This window comes from Borostomias antarcticus (genome assembly GCF_949987555.1).
Source record: "Borostomias antarcticus genome assembly, chromosome: 9".
Taxonomy (NCBI): Eukaryota; Metazoa; Chordata; class Actinopteri; order Stomiiformes; family Stomiidae; genus Borostomias; species Borostomias antarcticus.
Window position 1 is genome coordinate 9,476,809 of NC_140242.1, and position 26,032 is coordinate 9,502,840.

Here is a 26,032-nt window from a genome sequence, read left to right on the forward strand (position 1 = left end):
GGGTTAGAGTTAGATTAGGGTTAGGGGTTAAGGTTAGGGTTAAGGTTAGGGTTAGGGTCTTCCTTAACCCTAAACTCAATGGTGTTATCGCTAAACGATGGGATGCGAAACGCGTAGATGCACCCGGTTCAGCTCATTCAAAATATCCGCCATATGCAAAGAGGTGGGTGAAATACGAGCCGCAGCTGTGGCCAGAAGGGACTTTCGTGAGGCGTTTCTTTGAGGCGCGCAAACCCAGGGCTACCGTAGGTCCAGTGGATGTAACAAGGAATGTGCCTGTGTGTGAGAACGGGACTGCAATGTAATTATGTCTGTGTCTCCTATGACTGGTATTAGAGTTGTGTCATATAACTCTCGTGGCTTGCGCCTTAGGACATGGTGCTGGGGACAAAGCGCAGCATATTGTTATCAGCTCTTGGAGATATTTTGTGCATACAAGAGACGTTTTTAGCAAAACAAGATCTTGATAAACTGAATACTGTTAATGATGACTTCCATGGAGCAGGAGAGTCCACAAATGACCTAAGCACAGGAATACTGCGGGGCAGAATTCCTGGGGGAGGGGCCATACTTTGGCATAAGAAATGTGATCCATTGATCAGTGTGATCAGGCTTGAGGTGGACTGGGGTATTGCCATCAAAGTTGTACATAATGACAAAGCTTGTAATCTTAAATATATATACTCCGTATGAATGTTACAAAAATGAGGATATATATTACTGACTATATTAACAGGATTGCTTTTATAAGCTTGTTTATTAAGGAACATGCATATACGTATATTTATTGTGGGTGACATGAATGCTGATATTTCTGATGAGAAATCCCTGCTTGGCCAAGACCTACTGCAGTTTTGTCAAGACAGCAAGCTGGTTCTCTCCAGCAAAGTACTTTTGCCCGCAGATAGCTACACATATACAAGTGAAGCATGGCATACAACATCCTGGCTGGACCACTGTGTATGTACAGCTGATGCTCATGACTGTTTAGAGAAAGTTGAGGTAATGTATGGGATGGCTGCCTACAACAGATCACATACCTGTCTCATTGATGTTAAATGTTGAGAATCTACCTGAGTTGACCAGCTATGATAACCATGAACCGAGTGGGAAACTAGATTGGTCAAGGATGACAGAAAAGGACCTCTGGCATTACAAGTCGCTGATGGACAAGGGCCTTAGTAATATTGATATTCCGTCGGATGCTATCCTGTGTGATAACATTAACTGTAAGATCCAAAACCATAGTAATGACCTGTGTACAATGTATGACAAGTTTGTGAACTGTTTAATTAAACCAAGAAGCTTCAGCAGAATAATGCCAATTAATTCTGGAAAGAAGTTAAAGTTATTAATAACATTAAGATGCCCTTGCCATCTAGTATTGCTGGGATCACTGGGTCTGAAAATATTGCAGAACGTTGGAGAAAACATTCTTCACAGGTTGGCCCGGAGAGGGGTACACTGTTCACGACCGGCTCTGGCCTGAAGGGCCATGTGAGTTAGTTCTGATGAACCAGTCAGTGTTCTATGATCCAGACGCCCCCCCCCCCTCCCTATGGGCGAAACCAACAGGTGCTGGGAGAGGGGGGATGCGCCATCACCGGGCGGGGTTCTGTGACTGAGGTTTCCACACTTTACCTGACTAATATATATATATATATATATATATATATATTTATATATATATTTTTTTTTTAAAATATATATATATATATATAAAAAGTCGCCCCTTGTGCCCTGCCCCTGGGCACTTCCATGCCCCTGGGCACGTGCCCTTTTTGGCCGTATTATCCATAGGTATTATCCGCGTATGGGCACGAGATAGAGAAGCATGCGCGCGCAGGGTCCGTGCAAGGTGTTATTTGCGCGCATAGCGCGCACAAAATGTTAGTGTTTTTTTTGCATTTTTGCAGTTTAAAATCAGGACACAGCACACTACCAGTTGCCACTCAAGCGGTGTGAAAACGGTAGCATTCTTTCAAGGACTTTCAAAATAAAAGTAAGGGAAAACAAATCTACTTTTTTTTACTCACTTGGCATTGGTCCGAATGATATACTGTATACTGAAGTATGAAGTATATTGAATCTGATATACTGAATACCCTAATATTTGGAGGACCTGTTCATCAGTTAAGGACAACCTTAATCTAAATGTATGCAAGCAGACCATGAAAACGTGTTTATCTGAGACGAGGGGGGGGAGGGGGGGGGGCTTCCAGGTCCAGTGTTAATTTGGAAGAAACCAAATCCACCGGGAAAGAGGGTGTTCTAACTGGGTTAAGTTAGAGAATCAAAAGAACACGCGAGTGGTCTATTCAAGCTGGTTTAAAACAGAGACAATAGTTTTATTCTGATGTTATGTTTTGCAAAGCGGACTCTGAAAACAGGAAGTGTTTCCGTCGATCAGAGTACTGAGACTCAAGCGTGCAGAATCTCTTAGGCTGCGTTCCGAATCGCATACTACCCTACTATATAGTATGCCAAAACAGGATGTAGTATGTCCCAATACATAGAATGCCACATGCAGTATGGCAAAAATACCAGGATGTCCTACTACATCCGGTCGTATTTTGCAGTATGCAAGCCAGCAGGCTTTTCTGGCTATTCTGACCCACAATCCTGTGCGCAGCGGAAATGTGCGTCACATGTGCGAGTCGTGACAGCTGTAGACGAATGTCGCGTTAAGGACAGCGACGGATGTGGGCAAATTTCAAGGCGCAATGTTATGACAAGGTAGTATGTCCCAATTGGATGCCTACTGCTTGCAAAGTACATACTTTCTATGGGCAGCTGTAGTAGGTACTGGTAGTAAGAAGTAGAAGTATGCGATTCGGAACGCAGCCTTATAGCATGGTATGGAGGAAGTGACGTGCACTCTAGCCAAAGGGTACAGGGGAGTGATGTCACAGAGCAAATGTTTTTTCTAAACAGACTGATTCTCTGGGAACGGATGAGAAGGAAGTTTCACAGAGGTTGTAAAACAATAAACTTAGAGAAACTTAGAGAACATCAATCAAGTAGGAAAACAGAAAGAAACAAATTGGGGGTAACACATTGGTGATCAGGGCTTAAAAACGAAATAATCTTTCAATCGGTTCGCTTCGAGCAGAACCAGCATATTTAACGTTTCCGTTCTTGTGTTCCGCCACCAACAAAGCGTTCCTTAACCAGTTAAGAACGAAAAATAACGTTCCGTTCACCGTTCCGCACTTATTGCGATCCGAGCCAGGCTAGCCACGGCCCACAAGGGCAAAGCCGTTCTCCGAGAGCCAGTAGGGACAATGTCAGTCAGGGCAGAGCCCAGTTATAGAGCCTTCGGCTGTGTCAGGGCACGGCTACGTGCGCTCCACGAACCAATCGGGTAGCGGTATTCCGCGGGGAACGATACAACCGGGAAAAGGCTGTTTTTTTGTTTTTCTTTCTTCTTTTTTTTAATTATTTTTAAGTTATATAGGCCTACTACAAAGAACAAAAAAAGAAATTAACGTTTCTGTTCTGGAACAATTAAAGACCATTTCGTTTTCGTTCCTGTTTCTGTTCCTCATAAAATACCGTTCGTTTTCGGTTTACGTTTACGTTCCTTGAACCGGTTAGGAACCTTGTTGGTGATACTTGAATTTCATTAACACTGGTGATGGTATATCGATGGTTCATACTTCGTAGTTCTGATTCAAACTTCTAAAACCCTAGTGAGCAGATAGCCCTCCCCAACTCAAAAAGCACTGCTCTTTTCTGTGGAGAATCACTACTATTTTTAGATTTGGTAGTGGACTTACTGTATGCTCCGCCTATCCTATAGGCTTGCTTGGATTTCCTGGTGGTTCTTAGTTTGTCTCTGAGCTTGCAACAGTAGGCTACGGGAACCCGCTGAGTTTGTGGCTGCTATTTCACACTTGCACTTGATCAATCCCAATACCGATCCATGGTAATAATGAATCAATCTTTCAGATCGGTAGGGCTGCATGCATTTGACAACATCATTGTTAGCTTTATTAACATAACTTACATTTATCTCTCTAACCTTAGGCTATCCATCTTACACCAGTCGGCCATTCGATATAGAAGCTAGAGGCGGTCAACACCAACGTTGACTGAAAACACCCAAACTTAACCATGTAGGCCTAGGCTAATTATTGTGGATTGTTGAATGGCAGTGTATCGTTTCATCTTTATGCCTACATATCAACTCCTTTCCATTGTACAGTATGTGAATAAATTCCTGTTATTCTAAAAATATATATAATCCCGTTTCTGTCCATTTCTGGAAAAGGCTAATAATTGCTGTCAAATGATCACTCCAGTTTATCACCGTATCCCACTACCATTTCAACTATGCACCGGAACCCAACCTATATCTGAACGATTGATTCATTATTACCATGGATCGGTATTGGGATTGATCAAGGGTGAATGTGAAATAGCAGCCACGAACTCAGCGGGTTATCAGAGATGCGGTAGCAGCGGCCAAAGCTCCTGCTAGCGGGGAGTGAAGCTTTTCCACTCGCCTGTCACTGGCTCCCTGGAGGAATTTAGCCTGGCTGCAATAACGTTATCGCTAACGGAATGAATACCATCTACTAGCAAACAAAACATGTTCAGGTATAATTAACCTGTTAAAACTAAGATACCTGGATAAAAATAAAAAAAAGTCTCCAATGGATATATTTGACAAAAACAGGTGTTAATATGCAAGCCGGTTTTCATTTCATTGCATTTCACATAAACATGAACTTGTTTGTGGATGCGCGTAGACAGAAAAGCACAACTGCGCAAGTACAAACGGCACCGGAAATAGCCAAATGACTACAAATTTGCCAAGATTGCGCGGTTCAATAGGGTTTCACTTTAGATTTCGAATCCTGGGGGCCTGCTTTTTACACAGCGCCACAAGTTGGCTAGGACCCACGATAACAGCTGATTTTGTCTTTGTGAGCGAAGGGACGGGAAGCAGATACTGTAGCCCTCCCCAATCTGAAAATGCTCTCTCTCTGATGATGGCAAAGGTTAGGCTCCACCCCTCATATGGGGTTGCAGCTCACTGCTCTCTCGCTTTGTCTGTTCAGGAAATACGTTTGCTTAACTAACTTTTCTATCTGCGCCACAACTCCTGGCAAGTTGCCAACCAGCTCTTTTTCCTTCTGAATTCTAACTGCGTACTAACTTTGCCAACTATCTCCTGTGCAGGCTGCTCACATTCACATTCTCACATTCATGTTCTCTCATTCTCAGGGAATCTGCTTTTATACACGTTTTGTATGTCAATGCGTTTCAAACCTTGCAGTTCACATGGACTGTCAGGCATGGTAGGACGAGTTAACACACTTCTGACAGTTAGCAGCTGTTATCTGGCCGCGCTGCCCCCGGGGCATTTCTCACACGCATTTCTCACACGCATTTCTCACACGCATTTCTCACTCACTCACTCACTCACTCACTCACTCACACACACACACACACACACACACACACACACACACACACACACACACACACACACACACACACACACACACACACACACACACACACACACGTCAGTCAGTTTTGTCCTAATACATCCATGGTTTTGTCTCATATGGTCAAACTCAAAGTCAGTCCTGGTTTTTAATTTATAAAGTCCGTCAAATCTTTGTGGCTGGCACCTGGTTAATTTTGTGCGGAGATGTTCAAGTGTGCTGGTGCTTATAGGCTACTTTCCTTATGTTTCAGAACTTCTGGATGGTTAGGGAGCGACCCCACCTGATCCTTATGAAGGCTATTGTCAGCGTCTCTGCAGACAATTTCTGTCTCTGTAGAGTTAGCCTACTTAGTTATAGCCTAATAACTGATATAGCCTAATGCATAAATTATTCGGCCCTTCTAGAGACTGGGAGTTTTTTATTGAGTCGCGCTGTCAGGTATGTCCTAACCTTCGTGTTTTCTTACAGTCTGTCATAGCCTACTTCTCCTTGGCTAGTAGGTGGAAACTACATATAGGCTATAATATTAGACAGTGTCCATCCGTGGTAATCGTCCGATCAGAGCTCATAAAAGGCACGGCGTGTATTTTCAGCAGGCGCTTGAGCAGACTGGGGAAAAAACAACAGTCGGGACCACTTTCCCGCTCTTGCTTTCAAGCAAAGTATTCAAAACTAAACAGGCTTTCAAGCCAAACTCACACGAGCCCGGGCCGGCTCGGACTGCAGTATAAAAACAGTGCAATTGCACCATTCCTGTCTCTCAAACGCGCTTGCGGCTCGGCCGCAATATCGTTCTGCGTTAGTGAAACAGAATCTGAGTTTGCGAGAACGGGATGGTCGTACCAGGCTACCTCGACCCCGCCAGTCGGTTGCTTTTTTCCAATGCTAACACAAAGCCAATTTAATTCGGTCTGTTTTACTATTTTAGACACATTTATCACAATTTAAAAGCAACCACCATATGCATAGGGCTATGACTGATTTCCTGCTGGCAAGATTCTTTTAGTTTGCAGTCATTCTACAAAAACGCCCACTTTTGGGATAGCAGTATGTCTTAAAATTGATTTCATTTTCCTATATTTAAACTTAGGTTACAACATTGGTTAACCCTTTGGCTTTATGAATCCACATAAATGAGAGCATAATTGATTTTTATTTTTTTGTATATGTACTTTACTGGTGTTACCATAAGGATCAGTAACACCAGTGACGGTAACACCAGTGACATTTTTCATGAAAGATGTACTTTACAAAATGCCAGCAACCATACCTCAAACCACATGTTGCTAATCATGCTAAACTCACTAAAATATGTTATTTAATCCATTTGTAATATGCTTTTTTACATTTCCCTTCTCATACAATAGGTCATACCAGTGATGCAGACTAAAAGCCTCGCATAAAATTATGAGATACATGATAATATTTCCAACATTTGAAAAGAGGCAGCAGACTTATCAAGTGTCTTCATTTGCAGTTCTTCAGGAAGTAGAATGTACAGTAGGAAGTGATGTCATAAGTCTCTTTTTTTTTCTTCCCAGAATAGAGAATTTAAAATGGGAGAGAAATATATTTTTGTACATGCCCTTATACCTCCACACATAAGCATGTGGACAAGCAATTTTCTTGTACTTGGAATTTCATATAATTGATTAACCAGGCCAGGTCCAGCCTGGCTTATGTGTGTTGGCTGGCTTGTTTCTGTGCGGGACTGGTAGGACGGTAATGTTTGATAAATAAAGATAGGTCTTGTCACCTGGACACATCAGTTCCAATGCTTCCAATCCAGCACAATAAGAGCGGGATAGCCAGTTAGCTCATGGGCTCACAACATGTGGTAGCAACAATAGAACTGCAGGTCAACAACAAGAAGAAAGAGGAAGGGAGCGACAAATAGGATTCCCTCTTCTTGGTGTGTCGGCTTACAGCCAACACACAAAAATGAATATTGCCCAATTCAAGGCTTAATTAGGTATAATTGTTCAAAGAACATTTCATATTATTCAGATGTATACATCTAATGTGATTATAAAGTATATTTAAAGTGTATACTTTCTGCAAAGCCTGGGGACAGAAAAGTGGGCGTTTCTGTAGAATGAGTCTTTAAGAGTCAAGCAGACCAACCACACCTCAGCAACAGTGAAAGCACACTACTATTTGGTGAGAAGTAGGCTAAAATTCTCCTACCTTTGTTTTGGCTTGCAGCATGGCTGTCACTCTGAGATGCAATGGCTGGCAGACCCCCCCAAACGATGATGGCTGGCTAGCCACTTATGTTAGGAATTTGTTACAGACATTCACAGGAGACTGATCAACCAGCCTTTCACAGGTAATTTATTCGCTGATACACACACAGACACAGCATACACGATCTGAACAAAGCCCACCAGAAAGTGGGCTCACTGTTCTTTTTATACCCAAATCAAACATTTTCTGTGCGTCATACGAGTGGGGCTAATGGTCTTTTTTGGAACTTAGGTGAGTTTGGAAATACTGATGTGGAACATCCTGTCCTTATCTGAGAACGTAGAACATCATACTTGCCTGCTGTCCCCCCCCCCCCCCAACAGTAGATATGTAGGCAGGTACTTTATTGATCCCCAGGGGAAAAGTGCATGAACTAGTATATTATTCAGTTGGAAATATCTTTATTCATGTAAGGCAAAACACAATTCAGGCACCAGGTGATATTTAAAAAATAATAGTGTATAATGCAGAAAGGGTCTTATACTGCTTTCAAATATGTATTGTCCTGTAGGACAATCATTTCCATTGTCATAAACATTTATGTAGCTACTGTAAGTACAGTAGAAGGTAGGTAAGTAGATAGGTACTTCACTGATCCCCAGGAGGAAATTGCATTAACTATTATTCAGCTGATTGACTCATTGAGTACACAATCTAACACATCTATCAAATCTAACATTATACAGTAGAAACCAGCAACATGAATCATGTACAGTAGAAACCAGTTGCATACATATGAATAAATAGTAAATAATATTGATTGTAATTGTACAATAAGTTGAAGGTAAGCTTGAAAAAGATAAAAGCAACTATTGCACTATGGCTACATTACATCTTGCTTGTTAAGCCCAGACAGAAAAGGGTATAGGCTACTTTGTAAATTCCCCCAATCCCCCTTTTTCCAGCTCAGTCAGGGCTCTGAAAACGTGTTGTACATAGATACAGTACACGTATGTCATGGGCAGTCAGGGTCAGTAGTACATGTCTCATTAACTATTCCATGGCTGGTATCTCTAGGAACACGTTGATTAATTGATAATGTTTCTGACCTGTTATTCCAAACGTTTAGTAACTGGGATTTCTATCACTTGATTACTTGGTGGTGTGTAAGTGTTCGACTGACCTGCTTTATTTTTTCCCTCACTGACTTGAGCACTACAGCTAAAGAGGGTGAGAAACACTGGGATGAAGGTAATACCATGGAGGGCCCCAAAGGAAATGACCAGGAACATGATCTTAAAGAAGGTTCTGAAGATGTAGCTCTCAGCTGCAGCTAGCACCACTACACCTAAAATAGTAGACACAGCTCCCTGAATAATAGGATACCCCACGTTGAAGATTGCATCTATTGCTTTTTTATCAGCTGTGGCCTCTTTACTTGAGACAAAGTGATAAGAAATATGCGCAGAGAAGTCCACAGAGAAACCAATGCAGATGACCAGATTGATCATGGATACGGAGTCTAGATTAACATCCCATAATGCCATGAAACCAGAAACTCCCACTATGATAGAGGCAATGGCAAAGGTCACCCACAGAGAACATATGGGATTGGGAATCAACAAAAGGGAGATTACCAGCATGATGATAGTGGCCAAGACAATGTTTTGGATGGTGTTACTAACAATGACTTCATACTGGTCATAGAAAATGAAAGCAGGATGGTAAACAAGCAGGGCCCCGGGACAGTGCTGAGCTGTCTCTCTGAACTTAATCAACATGTTCTTTTCATCTAGGGCCGTACGAATGTTGACCGTCTGAACAAACATTCTAGAGGCATATATCGCAGATGCAGAAAAGTTCACATCTTGTCTAAAATCTTGTGTCATACTTGACAAACTGAAAAAAACGGGTAAATTATCAATGAACACTTTTTTGTCATTGAGATTCAAATTGGTTGCCTTTCCATAATTTAGATATTGATGAAGCCAAGATATAGCCATATCTTTGGCAACCAATGGTCGATCATCAATGTTTAAATTCTCAAATTTTTGTAGACAATCATCCAGTTGCTCCCGGGCACTGACATCCCAATATTTGAACTCTGAGTCTGTCACAACAAGCATAACATTTGGGCCATACTCAGAAAAGTATTCACGCTCATTATCGTAATAGCTACCGACATATGAGTCATCAGTTGCTAAATGTTTCAGATCGATGCCCTCTTCCATTTGGAAGCAACCATAAATGCTTATAGCCAGATACAGAGCATAAAGCAGCATCACAAATACTTTGGTTAATTTATTTGTCAGAAATGGCCCATAATAACGCTTGAAAAAGTTGTTAATTGGCATTAATTCTTCTTCCCTGGTCTGTTTATCATAAGCTCCCCCTACAGAACACAGATTATACTTATCAGAGTTAGGTTTTGGAACTGTCAGGCAAGTCAGCCAGTGCCTGTTGCTTGCCTCTCGTTGTCCATTCAGTGCCAAGAAGGCACCAAAGAAGGTTATGTTGTATAAGTAACAGAACACAACAGCTGTGCCAGTGTACATACAGAAAGACTGTACTGAACCAAAGGGAGTTAGGAGACCTATGTAGAAAGCCAAGGCATTGGTCAGTGTGGTGATGGTGATGGAAACAGCTGCATCTTTGTATGTCTCTGCCATACGGTCCTCTACAGAGATGTCAACTTTAGTATGCTGCCAGCAAGATATCATGATGAACATATCGTCAACACCAATTCCTTTAGAGAGAGAAAAAGTAAGTTTAGTAAATGTGGCATTTGATCAAAAGCAAAATGATACAAACAAGAAAAGAAAGCAATGTTGCATTGCAAATGATTTGTGAGTATACTCTATGTGTTATATGTTATGATTAATAAGACTCATAGTTTGGAAACTTACCCAGAATCAAGAAGGGAGCGGTGGCAACGGTCATGGCGAAGGGCATTCCACAGTAGAGCAACAACCCAAAACTGGACACTACGGCCATGCCAGCTGAGATGACACCAAAGGAAGCCACCCAGACCTTGTTTCTCACACAGTCCAACCTAGAACGACAGGTAGAAGAAACCTCCCTTAATTCCTTAAACCTACACTGGCTCCCTGTAGCGGCTCGCATCCAGTTTAAAACTCTGGCGCTAACCTACAGGGCAATGAAAGGAACAGCCCCCTCCTACCTCCAGGCCATGGTCAAACCCTACATCCCCTCCCGACCACTACGCTCTGCTACCTCAGGGCGACTGGTTGCCCCGTCACTCCGAGGCTCCTGCGGTCGATCGACACGGTCACGGCTCTTCTCTGTCCTGGCCCCGCAGTGGTGGAATGAGCTGCCCACTGATGTCAGGACAGCAGAGTCGCTGCCCATCTTTCGTCGCAGGCTCAAAACTCATCTCTTCAAGAAGTACTACAACAATCCTCCCACCTAAGCACTTATTATATTATATTGCACTGTACTTTAGATTGTGATTCTTGCACTTTGCCTTCAGCACTAGATTATGCTCTTAGTCACTTGTTTGTTTTAGAAAGAAGATGCACTTGTGAGTTCTGGCAAGTAGTAGTACATTGGCTCTTCCTACGTTAAATGCAATTATTGTTAGTCGCTTTGGATAAAAGCGTCTGCTAAATGACTGTAATGTAATGTAATGTAATGTAAATTCACCTCCCTTTGACTAAAGACTGCTTTTAGATTTTTTATTTGTCACTTTGTACCACACCCTCTCACGAGTTACAGTTTTAATAACCGTCTGAGAGCTTTTTTCATGAATATAATGTAGGTAGTTGTTGTATATTAGGATCAGTGGTGTAGTGGTGACTGAAGAAGTGGGCATAATGTCAGCAATTTACCTCTGCCCCAGTGACAGTGCAGGGTGAAAGGTAATGTTTTCGGTGGTGTGTGTCCGTCTGTCTGTCTGCAGGATTACGCAAAAACTACCAGACTGATTTCACCAGATTTTACCAGACTGAAGGGTGTAGCATAGAGAAGAGCGGGGGGTGCACACTTGTGACTGAGAGACAAAATCTGACCCCAAACCTTCGGTCAAACTTGGCAGCCCTGATTATCAATGAATAACAAACGAATTATGAACGAATCTTTTGTTCAAAAAATTTACAGCTGTCATAAGCTCCATAGCTACCCTCTCTCTGCTAGCTAACGCTGTAGCTATCCAGCTAGTTAACCTAGCTAGCTAAGGGCTTGGCGCCACTGGGTCCGTTAGCGTCAGCGTCACCCATCAACTATCAGACGCTAAGGAAATGAATCCTTTGTGATTAATGAGAGCACCTCCACTGCAGCCGTTGCGTCGCAACGCTCTAACTGATATGTACTGGGTCCAGGCTACAAGGCTAATGGCACTCATGACCCCTTCCAGGACAAGCCAGGACCCAACGTGATGGTATCTTCCTCAATTCCTGTCTTGATAGGTAATAGAAAAACAATGGTGAATCTGCTAAGTAACAGGAATCACTCAACCGGCTCGACAAATTTATAAAATTTAGTATCTATTCCTCGTCAGCCACAAACTATCACAGAGAAATGTGCAGATAATACCCTCAGCACACTAAACTTAGCTTTATTAAATGTCAGATTTAGCAGGAAAGACATTTTTAATCAATGATTTTATCACCAACCACAATCTTGATTTTATGTTTTTAACTGAAACTTGGCTAGACCAAGGTAACAGTGCAGCTGTACTTATTGAGTCAACTCCTCCCAACTTCAGCTTTAAGAGCGAGGCTAGAGTACATAAGAAAGGAGGTGGAGTAGCCATATTGTTTAATGACTCCCTCCAATGTAAGCAGATGTGTTATGGAAATTTTGGTTCCTTTGAATATGTGGCTCTTCAGTTGAATTCCTCTTCTCGAGCTATATTTCTAAACATCTACAGGCCACCCAAATACTGTCCAAACTTCTTTGATGACTTTGCTGAACTGTTGTCTACTGTCTGCATTGACTTTGACTGTGTGGCTATTGTTGGTGATTTTAACATCCATGTTGACAACCCTCAGGACAGAGGGACTAAAGAGCTAGGTTGTGTTCTTGATAACTATGGACTGACTCAGCATGTGACGGAGCCCACACACAACAAGGGGCACACTCTGGACTTGATCATCACCAAAGGTCTGAATATTTCTAAGGTTCAGGTATCTCTCTGATCATTCCTGTGTTTTCGTTGAGAGTACTATCTCCATGCACACAAATTCTCAATCAGAGGTTATCTCAAAACGGCACATCACTGAAAACACCAGTGAGATATTTACTCAGGCTTTCTCGTCCACACCTGCCCTCTCTATGGCCTCAGTCAACGAGCTTGTAGATAATTTCAATGTTAAAATTACAAACATTATTGACGCCGTTGCGCCCACTAAGGTGAAAGTGGTCTCTGGTAAGAGAAGATCTCCATGGAGAAACGCCATGCTGGTCAGAATAGAAAAGACAGAGTGTCGAAAATCTGAACGCAGGTGGCGAAAAACAAATCTCCATGTTCATTATGACATCTATAAAGAGAGACTTCGCATTTATAATATGGAACTGAGAAATGCACGGCAGACCTTTTCTGACATCATCACCAAAAACCATAACAATGCGCGTGCTTTGTTTGCCACTGTTGATAGGCTGACAAACCCTCCTGTGTCAGTAGCCTCTGAACTTCTATCCACCAGGGCCTGCAATGAATTTGCCTCATTCTTCACTGACAAAATTCAGAAAATTAGACAAGCAGTTAGTGCCTCCATTCCAGGTACAGGACATGTGTCGTCACAGTGTCCACTTAAAATCAATACCATGACACAATTTAATCCTCCACCTGTTGCCTTGATGTTCTACCTACAGACTTCTTCAAAACTGTATCCAACTGCATGGCCTCTGATTTATTACAAATTGTAAACACATCTCTTCTTTCAGGTGTGTTCCCACAAACGCTGAAAACTGCAGTCATCAAGCCACTCTTAAAAAAGAATAATCTAGACAGCTCACAAAGGAACAATTATAGACCCATATCAAACCTCCCATTTCTAAGCAAAATAATTGAAAAGGTTGTTTTCCAACAACTGAATAACTTCCTGGTACTAAGTAATGGCTTTGATGTCTTCCAGTCAGGATTTCGACCACACCACAGCACCGAGACTGCTCTAATTAAGGTATTTAATGACATCCATTTAAACACAGATAATGGCAAAATCTCAGTCTTAGTATTACTGGATCTCAGCGCTGCGTTCGACACGGTAGACCACAACATACTACTAGGCCGACTGGAAAATTGGCTGGGAATTTCTGGTACAGTGTTAGATTGGTTTGAATTAAGCAATAAACCACGAGAGGCCGTGTGTTATAGTGATTTTATAACAGCTAGGGGGCGTTGTTAGCCAAAAAACCCCCTAGCTGTTATAAAATCACTATAACACACGGCCTTGAGTGGTTTATTGCTTTTATACAACGGTTACTACAGCTATTAGTGTAAAATAAACACACAACAATGTAAAATATTAAAATGTATTCAAAACGAAGCATCATTCCCTCAATTCTGCCGCGCAAAATAGTTCCCCTAACAAAAGGGTTGCCAAGCAACAACAACAACTACAATGCATTGGATCAAATGGGAGGCACGTTGATTGAAAATGGAATGATATGCGGTCCCAGGTGTGTGTTACAAAGTATTTTAACACGGCTTCCAGCCAATCAGAATCAAGAACCACAACTAACCGTTGTATAATCCTACTTAAAGGACAGGGACTATTTTGTGTCTATAGGCAATTACAAATCTGAGCTGACAAAAATGACCTGTGGAGTTCCCCAAGGCTCCATCCTGGGGCCTCTTCTGTTCAACATGTACATGCTCCCACTAACTCAAATTATGGAAAACAACAAAATATGTTACCATAGCTATGCAGATGACACACAAATTTATATCACTATATCTCCAGGAGATTATAATCCCATACAAGCGCTGAGTAAGTGCATTCAACAAATCAATGATTGGATGTGCCAGAACTTTCTCCAACTAAACAAAAATAAAACTGAAGTAATTGTCTTTGGAGCCAAAGAAGAACGATTAAAAGTCAGTGCTCAACTTCAATCAGTAATGCTAAAAACCCCAAACGAAGCCAGAAATCTTGGTGTAGTCATGGACTCGGACCTGAATTTCAACAGCCACATTAAGTCAATTACAAAGTCAGCCTACTATCACCTGAAGTATATATCAAGGATCAAAGGATTTATGTCCCAGAAGGATTTGGAAAAACGTGTACATGCGTTTATCTTCAGTAGACTCGACTACTGTAACGGCATGTATACAGGTCTCTCTAAAAAATCGATCAGACAGCTGCAGCTGATTCAGAACGCTGCTGCACGAGTCCTCACTAAGACTAAGAAAGTGGAGCATATCACACCAGTTCTAAGGTCTTTACACTGGCTTCCTGTCTGTCAAAGAATTGACTTTAAAATACTGCTGTTGGTTTATAAAGCACTGAATGGTCTAGGGCCAAAATATATTTCTGTTCTGCTCATATGCTATGAACCATCCAGACCCCTCAGGTCGTCTGGCACAGGTCTGCTTTCTGTCCCCAGAGTTAAAACAAAACATGTAGAAGCAGCGTTCAGTTTTTATGCCCCACATATCTGGAACAAACTTCCAGAAAACTGCAGGTCTGCTGCAACTCTTGGTTCTTTTAAAACAAGCCTGAAGACTTTTCTTTTTGCCACTGCTTTCTAAGAGGAGTTGTTTATCAGTATACTGCACTGTAACTTTTATTCCTGTATTCTATTTGTCCTGCTTTTTGTTTTACATGTCTATAATTACTTGCTTTTTGTTTTAATGCTTTTAATTTGTCCTGCCTTTTGTTTTAAATGTCTATAATGTCTTGCTTTTTGTTTTAATGCTTTTAATGTCTCATGTAAAGCACCTTGAATTGCCCTGTGGCTGAAATGTGCTATATAAATAAACTTGCCTTGCATTTGACACCAGCCTCTGACGCCAGCATACAACGTCAGTTGCAGAGGTTCATTTCTTGATTTGTCACAGTAAAATGTCGACACTGACGTTTGACGCTGATGGCCGCAGTGGAGCCAAGGGGTAACCTAGCTAGTGGTGGTAGTAACCTAGCTAACAGATGCATAGCCTCTTGTCCACTGAACTCTTCCTCTCCACTAAAGTGGAGGGGAGAAGGGTATCCTGACATGAGGCAGGGAGTTCCTTCTAGTACAGGACTGTCAAACCTGCCGCTCTGCTCCCTCGCAGTGACAGAAGCACGCCTCCCGGAGCTTAAAGGCCGTTTCAGACGAGGAGCGATATCCGCGCACTGTATTCATTTTCAATGAGAGAGGCGAGCGGACAATTTGGGAGCCGCGGACAATCTGGGGCGGAGCGGCAAGCGGGCGCGACCCCGTGAAATTGTCGCGCGCGTGCTCGTTTCGTGCACACGCCCGCCCACGACAAGAGCTGAATTGTAGTCAGCTTTCCCCGCTGCACGCAGGACGCGTGCGTCTCCCGCTGATCCGAGCGAGAACGCAGGCGGAATATCGCCCGTCTGAAACGGCCTTATGTCGGCAGAATGAGAATGCATTTTTACCATCTTGAATAGGCTACGCCCCCACCCTGTTAGATGTGGCGGCGCTTATAGGGCGAAATAAATAACCTTCTGTCAGTGGTTAATAGATTTTATTTCAGGCTAAAGTGTTGCTTCTCATCTCATTGTATGCCGTTGTGGCTCAATCACCATAGTCTGGTGCAGCTAATCTGCCTGGTAGGAGTGTAGCTAGTGCTAGTTTTGATATGAGCCTTGCCGATAATGTTACTGTATTCACAAGATAGTTATAAATGTCTGGATATAATTGGCAATAATGAGTGATCTTCACTAATTACGACTACGTCAATTTTGTATGGATCCTCACCGCTGATCAAACCTATTTTTTCTACGTATCGTGTTGAAGCCACTGTACTCAGCTAAACTAGCACAGACTAGATGGGGCTGCCCCGTTTTCATAGCTACTTAGGGGTTTTGCAAATAAAGTCTATACTCCGCCGACAAATTATATTGTGAATGAAGCTCTCAAATGCATATTGTAGTCCTTTCTACCTCTCTGATATTTCAGAACTATTATTCCAGAAATGTGCTATTATTTCCTTTGGAATATCTCTCACTGATATAGTTGAAAACGGCATATTTACATACAGTATGAAAGCTTGACAGGCGTAGCAGCATTAACCAAAGGAGGTGGGACTTAGTTAAGGGTCAATTCACATGAAGAGAGTAGGGAGGGGGGAGGGGAGGTTACGGCTAATAGCCTCTCGTAGCTAGCTAGCCTAGCTAATGTTCAGCTAACCTAGCCACCTGCTGGCTGTTCAGCTAACCTACCCGAGTGTGTTTTGCCATTAGCTCGCTAGCGAGCATACTCTAGCAACTTTCGCCTATTCTAGCAGCGTTACGTTCATAACACCGATTTGTGGAGGCAATCTGGCCTCCATATGCCTCCATAGCTTGCCTGCAAATGCGCGATCAGAGTAAGGTAAGAATAAGATAAACGGTCCTGTGATTCTTTATAATCAGAATCAGAATTTGTTTATTGCCATGCCGTTTTTCAACATACTAGGAATGTGCTTCGGGCATGGTGCCTATTCCTAGTAGGCTATGTTGAAAAACTGGATGACAATAAACGTTTACCTTACTCTGATCGCGCATTTGCAGTCAAGCCGTGGAGGCACACAACACAATTTAAATAGGCTACACAACAGTGCTGTTCAACGTAAGGGAAAGGTCTAACATTAAAGATTAAAGTAAGTGCTCTCTTATTGTATATCTAGGCTAGACACTGTTACTGGTACAGTAACACCGGTGTTGTCATGGGTTTATTAGTCGGTGGGGAAAAATCCACACTGTGACATCCGCATAGACAGCCATTTACCTCCATCCGTGTTTTGGCAAAAAATTCCCCTATTCATTGTCAGTGGGCGGAATTGAAACGGCCGTATCTTGACATGGGAAGGTTATAGAGACATGGGGTTTGAACTGGCATAAAGCTCTTGACCTAACAAATGCAGCAATACCAAACGTCCTGCTCGCACACACGCGCACAGAGCCACAAAATGCATTCATGGGTGGAGGTCTGTGCTCTCCGAGCACCATTTCTTGTCTAATATTGCTTTTACAGTTTTTACATCAATGGTATATAAGTGTATACAATGTTTCTGTAGATAAAGAAGTGAGCATATTTGTATACCTCCGTCACCACACTACTGATGATTAGGATGTTGCAATTGTATGTGCAGTAGAATTTAAAAGAAAAGTAAAACATACCTCATACAAGATACGATTGAGAAGGTAATGGCCAGGGCATATGTCACGGAGAAGAGTGGAATGACGGAGTCAGAATTTGTCTCAAATTCATCTTGCCTTGACAGTGAAGTGAAATAAGAAACGGACACCTGCAATGATCAAGGAGAGATTAGATGTTTGTGATGATTGGACTCTTAAAAACTCCCATAATTGAGGCTTACAATCTACTGCACCTTTTGTAAAGAATTCCTGTAACAAAATACAAAATGGACATAATTGGTAAGCTTTTAATTGATCACATTAGAGTGCATAAAGAACATCCCCATTCATGAATTACAATTTAAACTCATGCTCACCACCTTTAAAGCCCTACACTCTGACCTGCTCTACTCCCTCCTGTACCCTCTGATCTGCCGACGCCAACCAGAGCAAAGCACCGAAACTGGGGTGACAGCTGGGCCTTCCCCATCGCCACCCCCTCCCTCTGGAACTCCCTCCCCAAACACATCCACCTCATCCCCTGCCCACATGTTGTTTTTTTATCCACTTCCCTGCTGCGTCATTCATGTAATTGTTATTATTTATTGTGTTTACTGTTACTGTTTTCCTCCCCTATTTTATTGTACAATGTATGGCTATTGTATTGCTTGTGTGAAGTGTCTTTGAGTACCTTGAAAAGCGCTCTACATATAATATGCATTATTTATATTATTCAAAACGTTGACAAAACTAGCACTTTTGAGAAGGTCTGATAATTGCTCTACCACCGTTTTGGTCATACAATGGATGTGGGTGGTCACCGTGAAAAATCATTCAAAAACATGTTAAACTCTCGATTTCAAAGACAAGAAGCTCACCGAGGGGGTAATTGGTGTCCGTTGGTGTTCTGACATCAAATTCGCCGCAAAGTATGAATCCTGTAGGGTTTTATTGATCATTTTATGAAAGCCATTGACTTGTATTGAAGCGACCGTTGTAGATGTGTAGATCAATCCGCAGAGGGGATCCAGGAAGCGGAACTACTTACGGTAGCTTTTGTTATTGTTTATGTTGCTAGGCTACCTAGTTTGCGGAAGTTTACACACGTATGTGCTGCGACTAAATAGTTATATGCTAAATATTTAAAAACGCCTTTCCAGATGAACTAGAATCTTACTTTATGGCGAATTATATGTCAGAATGCAAACTAACACCTCGGTGAGTTTCTTGTCTTTGAAATTGAGAGTTTAACATGTTTTTTGAATGATTTTTCCAAGGTGCCCACCCACATCCATTGTATGACCAAAACGGTGGTAGAGCAATTATCAGACGTTCTCAAAAGTGTTAGTTTTGTCAACGTTTTGATCTGAACCATTGTATATGATCATAAGTAACCTTTAAACAGGGCTAAACATGCATTTTCCCTTTACTACTACTTTAAAGGAAAATGCTCGTTTTTGACAACCTGGACCTTATTTACGACATATTATAAGAAGTTTGACTCACCGAGATCACTTTTGTGTTGTTCGGAGGCCTGTAGAAGAAATTTAAAATCCAGCGCGAGCCAGTATATCCATGTAATGGCGTCGGACGGGGCAACGGGAATGCAGTTTCTCAAAATCCATTTTCGGCCGCTAAACGGTTGTTTTCATCAATCAGATTGGATGAATCGACAGTTGAGATTCCTCAACGCGAGCCATTGTTGTTTTGGTTTTCAAATACGTGGTCTTTAGCCTCTGTAATATGATCTTTACACGCCTCTCCCCCACTTGCTCCAGCACGCATGCGCACAGGCCAGCGCGCAGACTGGCTATTCTCCGGCTCACATTCTCTGCGCTACGATCGTTGTTGGTGCCGAGAATATTGTCGTCGTCATTCGTCAGCAACAATCCGATCGTAGCGCAGAGAATGTGAGGGAGAATAGCCAGTCTGCGCGCTGGCCTGTGCGCATGCGTGCTGGAGCAAGTGGGGGAGAGGCGTGTAAAGATCATATTACAGAGGCTAAAGACCACGTATTTGAAAACCAAAACAACAATGGCTCGCGTTGAGGAATCTCAACTGTCGATTCATCCAATCTGATTGATGAAAACAACCGTTTAGCGGCCGAAAATGGATTTTGAGAAACTGCATTCCCGTTGCCCCGTCCGACGCCATTACATGTATATACTGGCTCGCGCTGGATTTTAAATTTCTTCTACAGGCCTCCGAACAACACAAAAGTGATCTCGGTGAGTCAAACTTCTTATAATATGTCGTAAATAAGGTCCAGGTTGTCAAAAACGAGCATTTTCCTTTAAGCACAAAGTTGCGCATGCGCACTTCGACTGAATGCTCCCGGGGCGCGAGTTTTAAAAGATAATAAATGTCAATGTATTATCTTTCTGAGTAGACTGTTTGGACGATTCAGCGTACTTTTAGTAAATCTAATTGGAGAATTAACACCAGACATGTTTGTAAAGGTCCAAATATCGCGATGTATTGCTTTAATGGTAGCGCCGAGGCTTCAAAACCCAGCATTTGTTAAAATAGACCCTTTTGCTTAGTTTCATGTTTATCTGACACTTCTGACGGCAAAGTAAATGGACCGGCAAAGGACTGTTGTCTGGCATGAGCGAGCGGAATGCGACAACAGGACTGAGAAGGGCTAAACTTGACCATGCAAAAGGCAAAAAGTCAATGATGTCAATAAATAAAATTATGTAACGTACGATTTCTTAGCATAGCGAAATTAGGCATAGGCCTACAATGTTTAGCTTGCCAGCTCTGACAGTGTCAAATCTCAAGCTTTTGCCATATTGGCTTGTTTACATTTATCCAGAATTCCACGCACTAAGACAGTTTGCCTGGAACGCTATGAAGTTGTGAGTCGTGACTTGAAGTCGTAACTTACGGGCTCAAAATCCTATCTGGAAGATTCACATCCTTGTAGCCTGGGGTCCAGACATTCAAATCCGCCCACACGTTAGCTGGAATTCTGTCTGATATCAGACATCATTGTGGACTCGGCTATTAGAAACAGCCAAAAACGTTTTCAAGCCATTTCAACATTTTGATTGATTTTGTTAGGCTAAGCCTAGCCTAGTGTTATAATAGGTGTATACCCCTTTAAGAAGGATGAAGCTGGTGAGTGGAGACTGAGAGAAGCGGGTGGTTTTGGCTGGTGGAAGCGGTGTGAATATGGTGGAAAATAGCTAGTTAGCGAACAAGTTCAGTGAGATAGTGAAACGTGCAAATAAATACACGGAAGAAAGAAGGAGAAGTTGTCCGAGTGAGGTTGTTTTCCCACTGCTGTTTTCTGGACGAGGAGGGTTATTGAACCTGAAGGGAGCGCTCAGCCCTGGAGGAAGATAACGTAGCCCCGAATCAAGATTAGGGAGCTGATAACAGGAAAGTTTAACACCAGGATACTATGCGCCCCATAGGCTATCGTAATACAAAATAGATGGATACAGAGCACCTATTTGAAAGTGAAACTAAAGTTCGCGTCGCGTTGTTACTGCCCCATATAATGCATTGGTGTAGCTTCGATGATTTGATTCGTCATTGTCCTTTCATTTTTAGCTGAATCCCTCTAATGGGCATGTCCAGTGGAAGACCAACAGGCAGGCCATTTCATCTCAAAGATATCATTAAAGGCTTGATATTTGCTATTTATGAAGCAGTATTGAGCCCCACCATCACTGCTGCCAATGCACGCACCAATGCCAAACGCGCTAAAACAGACACATCCAAATTTTAACCCCTTATTATTATTATGTATCCTTTGATTGCTTTAAAGTAACCAACATTACATCACGTTAAGGTTGTACGGGCCTACTAAAACAAATTAGTTCAATATATAGGCTACTAGTGAAATTTAAAATTACACATAGGCCTACATAGTAGTTCTTACCTGTCCTCCTTTCATCTTAGAAGCGATGTTTATGAATTCTCTCAGCCACATGTTATTGGCGGTCTCGTCCACATCGTTCAAGAAATAGAAGAGTCTAACTGCGCGTGCGATCTCAATTTGCCCTGATGAGGTATTGAGCGTCACGCCACCGATTTCAGATGCCGTGAAAATAGTATTGGCGTTGAATGGGTATGTTATAAATGTGCTCTCAGCCTCTCCTGGAGTTTTCACAATATCAAAAATTGCATTTCTCATACATCTTCCGCCTTTCTTAGCACAAAGGTCATTGAAACTAAGTGTATATAGCCCTACTGTAAAATCTCCAACGCGTTGATCCATTCGAACTACATCTTCAAAAGCACGGTTTGTGAGGATATTTGTTGGGTTTGTCAAAATGAGAGACGCAAAGGTCCCTTCAGTGTACATTCTCAAACGAGAGAAATCAGTATAATTATGTGGAAAGTTTGTTTGGACCACCAGTCTCTCCTTTTTGGCAGGTCCATTCATAGGCGTAAACTGTTCTTCGATGTCGTTTGCTTGTCTGTCTCCAAGGAAGTAGAATCCTCCGCCGAGACCAGCAGAGATGAACAAGGGAATGATCAAAAACCACCAGGGATGTCTTCCAACAAATTTGCCAAGCTTCTCAAAACCCTTGGCTAAAGGTTTTTCAACGCAGTTCGTATTGCACCCAGACATTCTATAGATCCGTGTAGGCTACCCTCCGTCCAAAGTAGGTAATGTAACGTTCGCGAACGATCCGATTATTTTGAACGACTCTTTAAAACGAACGATGGGAACCGATTCGCAGTTGTGGGAGCCGTTCTTTTTTCACTCAAGCTCCTCCCTACTACTTCACTTCATCACATAATATATATTGGAGGTCTAAGTTTGAATGATTCTGATCCAAATATTACCCTATCATTCCTCCCAGTGATTATTTCCAAGATAAAATGGGTCACCCCAAGGCTGGTTTCTTAAAAATAAATACATATAAAAATTAGTCAGTCTTTTGAACGGCTCTTTGAAAGGAACGAATCCTCAAGATCCGCCTCCCTTCGAATTCGAATCGATTCAACTTCAAATCGGTAACTGGGAAATAGAAACCAAAAACAGATAGCTTGTCTTTCGCTTTCATAAACTGTATTCATGAGCACCCGATGTGATTGGCTGTCTGGGCCGCCTATCGTCCCGCCTGCATTCAAGGGTCTGCTTCCGCTCATGGCTGCGCAGTGCGCATAGACCCCGCGATTGTAGGTGAGTCGGGTTTCCATGGGTTTCCTCCCCTAAATGCACATTCGGCAACTCACGAGGAAGACTGTGTTTGTGTAAATATAGACTACAGCAGCATATATAGCTTGAGAGCCATATAGTGATTTCCCCAGGACGAAAAAGCTAAAAACGTTAGCCTATGTAGCCTAGGCTAGCTTAGCCTACACTATCCAGCATTGTTGTGCAGAGTGTAGGCTATGCTAGCAGATGCAGGGCAGCTGCACAGATTGAAACAAAAGTCAGATTGTAGAAGTTAACCGAAATGTTTCAATGCTCCAGCAGCATCTGAACGTAATCAGAGTTGTTGGATTAAAATTCCTATTTTCCCTCACATGTCTCCTGTGGGCCTAGTGATGCTATGGCCATCCTGCTCTTTTCCTGTAGTGATGTCATATTGCTCTTTTCCCTCACATGTCTCCTGTAGTGATGTCATATTGCTCTTTTCCCTCACATGTCTCCTGTAGTGATGTCATAATGCTCTTTTCCCTCACTTGTCTCCTGTAGTGATGTCATATTGCTCTTTCCCATGTCTCCTGTAGTGATGTCATATTGCTCTTTTCCCTCACATGTCTCCTGTAGTGATGTCATATTGCTCTTTTCCCTCACATGTCTCCTGTAGTGATGTCATATTGCTCTTTTCCCTCACATGTCTCCTGTAGTGATGTCATAATGCTCTTTTCCCTCACTTGTCTCCTGTAGTGATGTCATATTTCTCTTTCCCATGTCTCCTGTAGTGATGTCATATTGCTCTTTTCCCTCACATGTCTCCTGTAGTGATGTCATATTGCTCTTTTCCCTCACATGTCTCCTGTAGTGATGTCATATTGCTCTTTTCCCTCACATGTCTCCTGTAGTGATGTCATATTGCTCTTTTCCCTCACATGTCTCCTGTAGTGATGTCATATTGCTCTTTTCCCTCACATGTCTCCTGTAGTGATGCTATGGCCATCCTGCTCCCTGTCTGTGCAGCTGCTTCTGCTAATCCTCTTATCTAACTCAGGACATTCCTTCAGCACTCATCTACAACCACTCAGCATTTACAACTGCCTATAAATATGTTTCAGTAGCATACAAGTTTGTCCATCATTTAGCCGGTAACCAGTGTATTAGTTAGCCTACACATATCTGCAAAGGTGACCCATCCTGTGTCCTTTATAAACTCATCAAAAATTTCCCCAGGACGAAAAAGCTAAAAACGTTAGCCTATGTAGCCTAGGCTAGCTTAGCCTACACTATCCAGCATTGTTGTGCAGAGTGTAGGCTATGCTAGCAGATGCAGGGCAGCTGCACAGATTGAAACAAAAGTCAGATTGTAGAAGTTAACCGAAATGTTTCGATGCTCCAGCAGCATCTGAACGTAATCAGAGTTGTTGGATTAAAATTCCTATTTTCCCTCACATGTCTCCTGTGGGCCTAGTGATGCTATGGCCATCCTGCTCTTTTCCTGTAGTGATGTCATATTGCTCTTTTCCCTCACATGTCTCCTGTAGTGATGTCATATTGCTCTTTTCCCTCACATGTCTCCTGTAGTGATGTCATAATGCTCTTTTCCCTCACTTGTCTCCTGTAGTGATGTCATATTGCTCTTTCCCATGTCTCCTGTAGTGATGTCATATTGCTCTTTTCCCTCACATGTCTCCTGTAGTGATGTCATATTGCTCACATATCTGCAAAGGTGACCCATCCTGTGTCCTTTATAAACTCATCAAAAATAGTTTGGAAACGTTATTTCGGTCGATTATTTCTGCCCTTTAATAATACCAATTGGTATTGTGTTTTATATTGTTGGAAAGCCTGATTAGTCACCTTTACAACAAGGTACAACCTGTAAGGATTGTGCATTCGTGGAATGAGCAACACAGTTAAACGTGTGGGTAGCACTCCAAAGATGTGCCAAAATCCCCTCCAATATTCTTCTGTTGGTATTCACTCTTGTTTTGAGCTTCAAGTGCCGATCGACTCCATATATGAAATAATGTATCTGAACTATTTTTGAGGAGTTTACTTATTTTAATGAGGCAGCTACTGAAGACAATACAGCATGTGTAGCCTACTTAAGACATTTGATTCCAAGTGTTAGATTTGTCAGAATTTTCTCAGGTTGAACTAGTGTTAGGCAGACACAGCTTTTGATTGTGTAGGCCTACAGAGTTTTGCCCAATAAAAAAGAATGATGATGCCTCCAGTCTCATGCCTTTTCTTTCATCCTGTTCTGTGCCTACTGTAGTTCAAAAGCAGCAGTTTTTGTATCCATATTGTAACAAGTTATTGAGAATAGAGTGGTTGCAGACCAAAGCCCCTTTTCCTAAAAGCATGTTAACTTGATGAAAAACTTAAGTGAAAGTTGTGTGTGTGTACTGTCATGACACTAAGGGGTGTGCATAAGACTGACATGACACTGTCATGACACTAAGGGCTGTGCATAAGACTGACATGACACTAAGGGTTGTGCATGAGACTGACATGACACTAAGGGTTGTGCATAAGACTGACATGACACTGTCATGACACTTAGGGTTGTGCATAAGACTGACATGACACTGTCATAACACTAAAGGCTGTGCATAAGACTGACATGACACTGTCGTCAAGATTTTTGTGTGTGTGCGCGCCTGAATCACAACAGAGCTCGAGACTGACCAAAATGGTTGTATATGCGACCGTTATTTTTGTGTGTTGGCTGTAAGCCGACACACCAAGGAGAGGGAATCCTTTTTGTCCGTGCTTCTTTCTGTCTTGCTGTCGTGTTGTTGACCTGCAATTCCATTGCTGCTACCACAAGAGGCAGTAGTCCCAGAACATCAAAACCAAAATACTCCACTGACCCCTACGTGCGTAGTTTCTCTCCCTATCTGCGTGTGTGTACGGGGTGTGCAGGGGGGGGGTTGGGGCGGGGCATTGGGAGTAATAACAATGTCGGAGAAGACCCTGTGCAAGACCCCACGGTACGCTACTGCATTATAGACAGACAG

The 26,032-nt window shown here is 42.4% G+C and overlaps 1 protein-coding gene across 1 annotated transcript; it reads right to left on the reverse strand.

Annotated features, from left to right (window-relative positions):
* Window positions 1-8,030: 8,030 nt before the first annotated feature.
* LOC311313188 (patched domain-containing protein 3-like) lies at window positions 8,031-22,487 on the reverse strand (the record flags this gene model as incomplete). The annotated part of the gene is made up of 4 exons (XM_084443267.1): window positions 8,031-10,395; window positions 10,556-10,701; window positions 17,942-18,069; window positions 21,792-22,487. 4 exons carry the CDS (start codon window positions 22,485-22,487, stop codon window positions 8,762-8,764), a joined length of 2,604 nt encoding a protein of 867 aa, XP_084299393.1. The 3' UTR covers window positions 8,031-8,761.
* Between the last annotated feature and the right edge of the window lie 3,545 nt (window positions 22,488-26,032).